This window comes from Rhamphochromis sp. 'chilingali', assembly GCF_963969265.1.
Source record: "Rhamphochromis sp. 'chilingali' genome assembly, chromosome: 11".
Taxonomy (NCBI): Eukaryota; Metazoa; Chordata; class Actinopteri; order Cichliformes; family Cichlidae; genus Rhamphochromis; species Rhamphochromis sp. 'chilingali'.
Genome location: NC_137938.1, coordinates 28,504,620 through 28,516,918, shown reverse-complemented (window position 1 = coordinate 28,516,918; position 12,299 = coordinate 28,504,620). Strand labels below are relative to the sequence as shown.

General features: G+C 38.9%; 1 protein-coding gene across 1 annotated transcript in view; it reads left to right on the top strand.

Moving 5' to 3' along the window:
• myom3 (myomesin 3) overlaps window positions 1-12,299 on the top strand; it is a 77,666-nt gene that overhangs the window by 42,309 nt on the left and 23,058 nt on the right. Inside the window, exons 15-17 of the mRNA XM_080895514.1 lie at window positions 7,972-8,155; window positions 10,365-10,539; window positions 11,184-11,305. Of these exons, the coding sequence (XP_080751640.1) occupies window positions 7,972-8,155; window positions 10,365-10,539; window positions 11,184-11,305 (481 nt within the window). The remainder of the gene's footprint in view (window positions 1-7,971; window positions 8,156-10,364; window positions 10,540-11,183; window positions 11,306-12,299) is intronic.

Here is a 12,299-nt window from a genome sequence, read left to right as displayed (position 1 = left end):
TTGGCTACATCAGCAGAAGACCACATGGTGTGGTGCTTCTTAACAGCACATGTCTATCACTCTATGACCACAGTGTACACATTTTCACAATGCTCATGCCATCTAAACTGGGTTCTTTAATACTACAGTGAGTTAAATGGCTGTGCTTTGAATCATGGATGTGTTGCTGATAAACTGCAGCATCTGTGTGATGCTATCACGTCAATATGGATCAAACTCTGTTACAGTATGCAGCAACACACTGTATGAATTCACAAAGAGGACCCAAAATGCAGACACCAGGGAACGTGGAACAAACCTTTAATGTTGACAGAAAGCGAGCCGTTTATTCAAGTTGGTAAAACATTACAAAACAAAAGGCAGACGTGAAACTAAACTGGGGAAACTAAAGATAAACATAAAACAACCAAAACATGAAACCTGACTTGGATACAAAGATACCTGGGGCCCGTTCTTCGTACGTCGCTTACTACATCCAAGATCAAATGACACATCCAAGACCAAATCATCGCGCTAACCGTGAGTTCGCTAATCCGGTTCGCCGAACACACCTGCTGTTGACGATTAGTACAGCTGGATGAAGTAATGTGAGATCACTGGGTGTCGTAAAAGGGTCTACGCATCGATAGTAGAAACATTGATCGGCAACCCTCTGATTGGTCGGCGAAAATGTCGAAGGAGCGCGCTCAGCTCGGTATTTTTCGGCAGCAGAGCAAGAACTCTTGATTGAGGGATTTCAGGAGTTTCAGAGTTTAATTAAAACGCAAGGGAACACTGCAAAGGCTGCAAAAGCAAGGAGAGAGGGCTGGCAGAAAGTTGCTGACAAATCAAACTCGTAAGTAATTTAATAATAACAATAATAATGGAGTGGATTGATATAGCGCTTTTCAAGGCACCCAAAGCGCATGACAATGCCACTATTCAGTCACTCTCACATTCACACACTGGTGGAGGCAGCTACAGTTGTAGCCACAGCTGCCCTGGGGCAGACTGACAGAAGCCAGGCTGCCATATCGCGCCATCGGCCCCTCTGGCCAACACCAGTAGGCGGTAGGGTAGATTTATCATATCACACTATATTACCCAATATTATATTACATTATATTATATTATAATATGTTATATTATATCCCCTTTCACATTAGAGCCACAACAGGACCCACTAGAACATGGGAACAAGTAAAAGTGAAATATAAGAATATTCTACAGAATGGTAATATTTATCACTTATATTGCTTTTAGTCTCTTGGAAAGAGACCCTGAAATAATCTGTTTGTTTGTTCATAACAGCAACCAAGAAAAGGGCAGAGCACAAAAAGACAGGTGGTGGTCCTGCACCCCCTCGTCAACAAGTTGGTTAAGTAAATAATACCCTCACGGGAATATCGATATCTCTCAATGAGCACACTGTCGCGCTGAGCTAAAGGATCCTGTCTATCCCGCAATATACGCTGAATTCTGGGGACTCTCCTCATCAATCTTGCACCTTCCGCAATGGGCTGCTCGCATAAACGGACAGGACATGGCTGCGACAGACTTCCCAAATCCACCTTCGCTTTTATAGCCGTGGTCTCCCATCTTGATTACACGAAGTAATTTGCAATTACCACTCTGAAATATGAATTACATCTGTAATAATCACATACATGTAATAGAATGTTAATAGTACATTTCCCTTTTTTAGGAAATGACCTGTATGTATCTGTGTGACATCAATAAAAGGATCAAGTGCTGCATTATCTTTAGTTACACTGATGTTATTTATTTATGGTGAAACAGTGGTGGAATATCGCTGTTGCCTTCGTATGAATGACGCGGACATACCTGCGTGGCCGCGATCTAATCCTGTTTACATAAAGTAAACCTGCTCCCGAGCAGGTTTACGCTTACGGCTCTGTTGCTATGACAGCAAGTCCCGGATGAGCTTCGGGGAACCGAACGATCCAAGATCACGCGAAATCGTCAACAATCAAATCCAGCTAACTTACTTAGCGAGGTACGAAGAATGGGCCCCAGGAATATGGAAACATGGCACAAAAGACAACACATGACCTGACAATGAATGAACAGAAACACACAGACTAAATACACACAAGGGCGATTAGGGGATGTGGAAACACACGGGGAAACAGCTGACACTAATCTGACATAACGAGACAAAGGAAGCACACTGACATAGGACACGGACCTTCAAAATAAAACAGGAAACATGAGACGCAGACATAGCAATGCAAACTTGACACATAAGACACACAGCATGAAACACATAAAGGGTGAGAGAAACTTAAATACAGGGGTAGAAAAACACAAAGAGAATCTAATAAACAAGTGTACTTAGTTAACCTAAAGAACTTAAACATAAACATCAAAATAAACTAAAACTTAAAACGCTAGTTCAGTAGACCCAGGAACGTGACAAAATCTCTGAGGAATCTTTCCAGTACCTTGTTGAATTCGAGTCACAAAGACCTGAGACACTTCTGAAGGCGAATGGGCTCCAATCCAAGTTTCTTACACAGCAAATCCAGCATGTCCAAATTAACACTGTCGGATTTGATTTCAACACTATTAAAGTGTCTATATGGGTCCACACCAGAGAGTGTTAATTTAACTCTTTTTGGAGAGTTGGTACGTTAACTCTGATTTAGTGTTAAACACCAAATCTGTCTGGAGTTGATAATTTAACACTTGGTGTTAAGAGTTTATATATTAACTCTCAAAGAGTATTTTAGTTTAACTACGTAAGAGTTATCTTCTAATTCATTCTAAAAAGCGGGAATTTTACTGTTCTGAACTTCTAGAAATTTCTTTTGGAAATAAACATTTACTAAAAAGACGCAATGGTTTTTGAAAAACATTTATTCTGAACTGTGCACCACAATTTCAAAACATTTTCTGAAAGATGTAACAGTATACATGTTCTCACTTTCATTAGAATTTTGTTTATCAAAAGGTCTGACATGGTAAATGCAAATAACAGCATTCTCATCACTTATTTCTTCAATACAATATGCATGTCCTTCATTCATCCCTTTGTGGAACTTCAACGCACTTCTGCTCTCCCCCATATTCCATCTTCACAAGCATATCCTGTGCGGAGATTGAATAAAAATTAGTTGACACTAATTAATGGCACAAATAATCCAGTAAACAATAGTTGGGTTGCGGTCACGTGGTTCTGATGACGTGCGGAGGCAGCGCGATTTTTGAGTGGAGGGCGGAAGTAAACATGGAGGACACTGTGGAGAGTCAGGAGAGCAGCTATTGTGCAACTTTAGACCCCGTTTCTCGGGAGAGATATAAACAGATAGTTAAAAAATATATCGGACGTGATCTGTATTCTTTGAAAATGTCCGAATACACCACAGAAGTAAAGGATTTGCCTACTATCGAGGCTGTGGATATCACCAACTACTTGGTCCTCCAGACTTCTTACTAGGGCTGAACGATATATCGCATTTGCGATAATATCGCGACATGATCAAGTGCAATTTTCTAACCGCAAAGGCTGCGATTATACTCTGGACATGTCCAAATTCATGGGCTGCATCCTCCTGAGGCCGCATTTGTAGACCGATTACGTCACAGCGACGCGCCAAAGGCTGTCCAAATTACTACCATATCCCAGAATTCATAGCGCGGCCCAGCCAAACTCCAGTTTCCAGCAATGGCGACCGCTACTAAGTTTTAAAATTACTCATACTAATCTTTCTGGGTCACAAAATAAACTTTTAAAATATTTTCAGGCGAGAAAGTAGTTGTGTAAACATCAAATATCTGCTCGGTTTATCAAGATATCCCATATTTGCAAAAGTGCTTCGACGTTTTCAGAGGCGTCTGCTACCCACCAGCTCGACAGCTAGCCGGGAGCTCGAGGGTTACTGATGCGGCCGAGAACGGCACAACTCCCGGCACATCATTTTCAGATCACCGCGGAGTTTCGCTGCTCGGGTTAAACGTAATATATAAGTCACTTAGACAACCTAAAAATGTTATTGTTGGGCTTTTTTCAGTGTTTTGTTCGTGAGTAAATCGGTTTGGCTGAGATTAAAGTTATTAGATTAGATAAAATAAAACTTTATTAATCCCCCGGGTGGGTTCCTCCTTGGTTTTCACACAGCTGACTAAACGTCAAACAGAAAACTTATTAAACAGAAGTATGAGACAGTCGAGAATTTACACCAGTGTCTGGTTATATTTTAGATAGCAAGAAGCAGACGGCCGAGTTTATTAAACTCCACCGAGACAGCGGTGACGCTAATCAGAACTAGCCTTCTGATTAGCTAATCAGAAGGCTAGACCGTCCAATTTCACGCCTTTAAACTTTAAAGGCGTGTTTGTGTGTGTGTTTATACAATTGCTATTATGTTTGCACTTTATGTGTAATGTTACTGACTGCAGAGATCAGTAAGATGTGTGTATTTTTTATTTATTAGTTTTATTTATTTAATATTATTTTTTAATTGAATGACTGTCTAGTAGTTCACAGATGTCGAAAAACTGAGTGTGGTAAAGCCACTGATTTTGTTTATGTATATTTCTGCAATCTGCACATTGTACTGACTTTCATTTTAATGTTTACACCAGGGTTCCTTGTCAGCACTTTATGCTCAGATGTTTGTAAGCTAAAAATAAACTATTGTGTATGTTCAAATATACTGTTGTGATTGAAGAAGTTAAATAAAAATGTCAGTCATCAATTCATGCATCACCTCATGTCATCATAACAGAGGTCTGTCTTCCAGGAAAGAACAGTTTAAAATTAATGTAATATAGTATTGGCCATACTATATGATGTATTGCTTGTCTTTGTTTAATAATACAGAAGACAAAGACCTTAAAAAATAATCGCATATCGCATCGCAATCGCAATATTGGGGCAAAAAATCGCAATTAGATTATTTTCCATAATCGTTCAGCCCTACTTCTTACTACACTAGGCAGCAAATGAAAGCTTTCAAGAGTCTGGAGGCGTACAATGTTTTTGTCAGCGGGTGGGTCCACAACCTTGGAACAAAACGTCTCCGTGATGGATACAGTTTGGTGTTTGCAAGGGTGAGTGTTTGTTCTTATATTGCTTTATCTTAAACACGCTAACAGTTAGCGGTAGCGGCTTTAACGTCAACAAACATGCCACATCCTTAGGACTTCGTTAGAGTGACAGTTGTTTGTTTCAAGGTAAACCATTCTCAGAGGTCTAACGAGACACCTCTGAAGACTTGGGTAATTGCAAAGGAGGATGGAGAAGTGATTGCAGCTCATTGCAATTGTATGGCAGGGTTAGTAGCCTAATTAAGTAGGCTCAAATCCGGGCTCTCAGCCGTCTGTTGCATATCCAAAATCGCCTCTGCACATCGATGCTGTTCTGCCTTAAGCTTCATTCTTTTCTCTCGTTTGAGAACTGATTCCGATCTGGGTTTTCGTTCGTAGCCGAGATTGACCGTCGGAGCCCAGTCCTCCGACTCTTCGTCATCCAAAGCACTTGGGCAGCCTATAGTCCCAATCAAGTCAATATTAGACTACTAACTTAAAAGCACTAAGTAAACGAGAATGTAACGACAACCTAATGCTAATAAGTTCGTTTGCAAACATAACATTACCTCTGACGAAGTGGTCGCTGCAGACACGGGCATTGGCAGACTCTGCTCCTCCCGACTGTAAACGTAAATTTAAAATCCATTTTTTCCTACGTTTTTCGGTTAGAATTTTCCATTTTTCTCCTCTTCGTTGGGCTATTTTTGGTACCCTAAAATACCGTTTATCAGTTTCTCGGGTCGACCTACTGGAGCATCCGTAAACACAACAGGACATAGGCATTTTGCGTACTGTCTGTCTGTGATTTTGCGCTTATCTTTTTCACTTCCGACCGCCAGTCAAATTTCGCGCTTTACGTCGACGTCACGTCTACGTCAAATGAAACCTGGCTATTGCAGCACAGTAAAAAAAAAAAAAAAAAAGGAACCCTCTTTGAGCCATTACTTGTGTAAAGTATTTTCCCAAAAGACAAGGACACAGGCAACAGGTAATACTGAACTAAATGTAAAACCTCAACCTTTTTCATTTTTACCTAAACCGTGTGCACAAAACTCTGGAGGGATCTATGCTAACGTAGAATCCAGTCAGGACGTCTGCTACTGCTGTTTGCTCGTTTTTTTTTCATGGGCGATCGTTTTCAGGCTTCAAGTAGCACCATTATACCAACATTTCACATTCTAGACATTGTTTTAGGTGTATTTGACCAAAAGTTTGACTGAAAATTCACATGCAAGCTTTTTTCAAGGCTGTGGTATTTGCCTGCAAACAATACCTTTCAGCTAGCTAAAACAGAATATTATGCTATCAGCGAGCAACATGGCTAATGCCTTTTACACAGCTTTGTCTCAACTCCAAAGAGCCACAGAAGTAAAAGCTCATAATAATAATTGAAACAATCTTTGAAAGAATGACTTACCAAGCATAGCAAACAACTCAAATATGTAGAGCAAAATGTTCTGAAACGGCTTCACTTCAGCTTCGATTGGAGCCGTGCTGGGGGCGGAGTCTGTGAATTTACTCTGTTGGTGTCATAGCCCCTCTAGGAGTTCAGAGTTAAGAGGTCAAGAGTTAATGTTTCCATTGTAACACCTCCAGATTTGACATAGAAACACTCATTTTTAACTACTATCATTTTACACCTCAGAGTTACATTAAAAGAATGTGACTCTGCTTAGAGTAAAATTAACTCTACTTTTGCAAGAAGACTATTAACACCAAAACATTTAACACTTTTGAATTTGCTGTGTATAAGTGTATATAATGCTCTCTCATATATGAATATTTACACGTATCCAGCTAACCACAGTTGCAATTAGTAATACCTTCACATCCAGTGAACACAAGAATCAGTGTTCTTGCATCAGTACTTCCCCCTTGTTTTGTTTGGGAAGTCCGGAGCTGGAACGTGAGTCAAATTAACAGCAGGCTGCTGACAACAGCACTAATTAAACAGACAGAAGGAGAAGAAATACACACCCACATATACTGTGGTGTTGTCAGTTTAGCTGAAACTTTACCATCTTATTAAAAACAAGCAGACCTTGATGTTGCTCTTACATGCCACATATTCTGGCATCAGGAGTTGTGTTTTTTTTTTTTTGCTTGCATGCAGAGATTTTTTCTAGTGATTGGTTGTTGGCTGGATGTGTTATCTAAAAGGCTTTGTTTGGTTTAAAATTAGTCATGCATCTAATCCAGCAACCTTTAAAAAAAAAAAATTTTTCAGAGGCATTATCGGGGATGTCAAAAAAGTTTTCTCCAACATATTGGAGTGTGTGGACAGCCCCTGGCCTTTACAATAGTAGGAGGCCTAAAGGCTCTCTAATATCAGCCCAGGCACTGAACAGCTTCTAGCTCCAATAATCAAAAAAACTGCTACAGGAAATAGATCTTTATTGAAGCTTTATAAGTTACTGAGGTAATAAAACTGTCAAATCTGTCACAGGCATCTGAAATTACTAAAAGTCTACAGCTTCACTTCCTCTTATATAATGAAGAGAACATTCAAATATCATATTCGCCCTTGAGCAAGCACTTTATAATCACTGATCTCTGGGAACATACCCGTTTCTCACCGGAGACTTGGGGAAAGAAATGATGGCAATACAGAGCAGGACAACAGCTACGTTAATGTAGCCTATAATGTAGACACTGCATGATGATGGCTAATTGACAAAGATGAAAAGGAAAAAAATTCAAGATGACAAACTGGCGGTCTACAATTTGCATACCTACCCATCTGTCTTCTTTTTAACTTTTTCCTGGCATATTGTTCCTTTTTTCATATTTCTGCCTTTCTAAATCAAAGTATCACTGTCTGTCACTCCAAACTGTGCAGATTGAATCCACCTGCATATTTTAAGGATCCTGAATTATGAAGATGTCCTTGAGATAGACAGCACTTTGGAAATTAATCTAATTCCCCACCTGTTTCAGTCCCTGACAGGAAAAAACAGCTGGGAGATGGTGAGTCTGGACATGGTGGTAAACTCTCCCAGGTTCCCAGTATTTGACCTGGTGAAGGGCAAGCAGTACTACTTCAGAGTGCGTTCAGTCAACAAGTATGGTGTCAGTGATCCCTCTGAGCCGAGCACACCGATCTCCCTCGGAAAGGCACAAGGTGAGATTAAATATGTTATGTACCGGTAGCCATTTATTATTCTGCCTCTTGTAAAGGTCACTTAGATTTTAAAGAGTGCCGTCATTGTTCAGCATTTCCACACTGAACTGTATTTCTCCTACTCTACATGTTCACTCATACAGTAATTTTACAAGAGAAATGATGTGGCTATATTTATCTCGGTTTTCAGTGGTTTAATAGATTATCTGGATTTCTTATTGAGAACAGATCACAGTACAATATTGAGGGCTCGATAGGAATAATTTATCAACCATATAATTATCATTTTAAATAAATGACAGTATGAGACGTATCTTATGGGTCTAATAACATTACCATAACACACAAATCCTTGTCTGTGTTGTTAGTGTCTTTGGCCACTGACTTCGCATGTTGGCGCACAGATACTTCTCGGGCCCCTGCTGCTTCTTATCGGTATCTGATGTTGTTGCGTGGTCAAGTTGCCTAGCAACCACTTAGCATCAGGATAAAATGAGGCGTTCTGTTTCTAGCACTTAGACTCATTATAAAAGCATTGGATCCTTTTTTATCTGACCAGAATAACATTTAATTTATATCTACAAAACTACAAAACATTTTGCATTATATATAATATAACGTCATTAAGTTGCCTAGAACACATCTATGTGGGGGGGGGGGGGGGGGGGGGTAACATACATGCCTACCAATGACCTAAAATGACCTATTTTTAGCATATAAGCAATACCTACCTGCCTTATTTTTACTTTTCTCAATGTGATTGAATGTATCAATTCAACAACACAGCAGAAGCAAGCCAAACAACAATACTGAAACATGGCCATGCACTACTTTTTTATTTTAACAGAAAAAAAACCTGAAATTAGTGCTAAGGTTTTTATTTTCATTCCTTCAGTGCTTGGTTCATAGAATTCGTGAAAGTTTCTTGCAAAAAAAAAGTAAAGTTTTCAGTAAGTGGTTCTGAACAACTTTGTATGTACCCTTGTGCTCTAACAAATGTGTTGAGTGCATTTTCTTCCTCTTAAAATATTTAGTTCAGTGGAATGTTCCCAAAATTTGGAGGTACCCCCAGTGGAGGTGGAACAAAGTAAAGCAGTGTTTTTGATAACCTCTAAGGTTTCCCACATATGAAATGGATTATTGTATAAAAAAAAACATTTCATTGCAAAGTGGCAGATGTTTTGGAACAACCCATAAATAAAAGAGAAAAAGAGAAAAGGGGTCCTCTACATGTCTGAAAATCAGAATGTGAATATCTTGATGCACAACAATAGGTATAATTTTATATTGTACCTATATATGAATATATGATGAGTCTATTCATTTACTTTTTGGCAGACCTGCCCCAGAAACACCGACCAGGGTTGGCTGGGCAGATATCACTTGTTAAATCCAAGAATATGTGATATGTAACTGTAGCAGTAAAAAGTAATGATATTGTAAGTTTCTCTGCCTTATATACCAGTAGTGTGTTTTCTTTCCTTTTAAGGGTAGATTTTTTACAGTTATTACTATGCACCCTATAGAATCCAGTGTTTTATGTGCAGAAAACTGCCAGTAGCTACTGGGAAAAACAAAAGTCATCTTCCTTTTTTGGTTGCACAGTGATTTTTCATTTTCCCAGAAGATTTCATACCCAGTGGCTTAAAGCTGCATGGTGAAAGCAAGGTTTAGAACCAGTCTAAACACCAGGGGTGCCAGTGTTATATTATGAAACCAGAAGTTAAATTATAATAAGTCCTTCTATCTCCTACCTCTTATCCAGTTCAGGGTTGTGTGGTAGTTTATCCCAGCTGACGTGGGGCAAGAGGCAGGGTACGCTCTCGACAGGTTGGTTATCAGAGAGATAAGGAGAGACAACCATTCATGATCACGCCTTTGGCCAGTGTTAGAATCACCCAGAGAGAGCCCACACAGGCATTTCTAGGACCTGTAGATCAAGTGTAGGTGTGTGTGAGTGCATGTGTGTATACACAAGACAAACAAGACAGGGAAGCAATGATAGAGTCCTTGAATTATAATGCTACTCTAGATTATTTCAGTATAGAAAACAACAAAGTTACTTCAAGCTCTACTGTGGGCCAACTCCTGAGGAGATTATTGACAGAAAAATAGGTGTTTTCTATCTTGTAGTCAGTTTTCCTTTTACCATTTTAAGTTTCGTGGTTTTAGTTGATATTTTTTTTGTTTATTATCTGATTCCCACCAGCTGTGCCAGTTCCACCTCACTCTGTCATGGCAATTAGAGACACAGACACCTCTGTGCTGGTGCAGTGGCAAGAGCCCAAAGACAAAAACGGCATCCTGGGATATTATCTGTACTACAGTGAAGCTGGCAAACACAACTGGAAGACAGTTAACAACAAGCCCTTTGCTAAAAACAGGTATGTGGGTAAAATGTTAGTATGAATAAAATTAAGTTATAGTGACAGTCAAAATGATCTCATTTCATAGGCCATTTCCAGATAATTATAAGTGATATGCATGATAAATAAAGGTTATTATAGTTAACAAAAACTAATATTAAAACTCACAGTGGATATAAAAAGAAATTGAATTAAATTAAAATAAAACACAAACTTTTTAAGTGTAAACAGATGTTTCTTTAATTTAGCAGAAACACTGAAAATAACATCAATATTACTTTCAGATTTCTTTAGTCTTACTTTTAGCATTGGTCAAATTTGTTATGACAGCTTGTCTGGTGAGCCTTTGATGGGAATATTTATTGAGGCTTTAGACACCTAAGAGACTGCTTTCAAAAAGTTCTTTCTTTTCATTTTACATCTATAGTAATTGTTCTAAATCCTGCCTCTGGCCCACCTCACATGAATACTTAAAAAGACTAAAACTACACTGAAATTAGACTACAACTAAGTATGTTCAAACTGCAAAAGCTAACTGAAATCAGCAAATCAACTCTGGAAATGAACTGAATTAAAAACATAAAGTCAAAAAGAAATAGAAATGAATATCATAGAAAATGCACAACTGCAATATATGTGATTTGAACATAATCTCTCCTCAGGTTTACAGTCCATGGCCTCAAGACTCGGAAGGACTACGTGTTTAGAGTAAAGTGTGTGAGCCGAGCAGGAAACAGCAGCTATTCAGATGAGTCTCAACCCATCATGGTCAAATCAGCCATTCGTAAGCATGCCTGCCAGACAAAAACATAAAATACTAAATATTTTGTAAATATTTTGTAATTCTGTTATTGAGCATCTAACTCAGAGCACTCACACTATATTATAATGTTTAAATGGCAGTGAGTGCTGAGTATGTTCAGGGGTTTCTTTGGTATACAGTTGTGATATGCATATGCTAATCATAGGCATGAATGTCATAATAATTTGGAGATTTTAATGATTTCTTTTAACATCTGACATAATTCAACCTGGATATTTGACCACTCTTTTTGGCAGAATTGGTGGAGTTTAAATTGGTTGGCTTCTTGGTTTTTAAGTGGAGTTCACAAATTTTTAATAGGGTTGAGGCCAGGGCTTTGAGAAGGCCGTTAGTGAAGTGTAAAGTTAGCCTAAGGGCAGCTACACATTTCAGTTGATCTTCAAGGTGTTGATTTTAGAGCAGGGTTTTCTGTCTTAGTCAACATCCTCTCCATGGTGATGTAGACCTCCAGCAGTGCCAGCTCCTGTGGCTTGAGACTCGGTGGTTCCTGGGTTGTCTTGAACATCCCAATCAGTTTCCTGTCACCTGAAGGTGACCGTTTGAGTCTTCTTCCAAGCAAAGTGATGATTCATCCAAATGAGTTGTACTTATGTACAGTTGTTTTTACTGATAATCTTAGAATCTGTTGCAGTTGTTTACAAATGGCTCCTTCACAACTTGTTTAAATCTGCAATTCTGCTTAGATCTTCACTGAAATCCTCAGATTTCCCCATGGATCTGATCGGTCAATTGAATAAGTGCCGTCTAATAAATCATTTTCAATGTTAGAAAAGAGAAACTGCCAGCTGAAGTCAATCAAGATCAATAACGTGACGTTAATCGGCCTTTGTATTGTCATTTAAAAAGACACTGTAGAACCTTCAGCACCACTTATTAAAAGATTTAAGTGAATGTATGTGTATTTTTCAGCCTCTATGTATAATTTTGACCATGTGTGGATTATAGAAAATCCAAA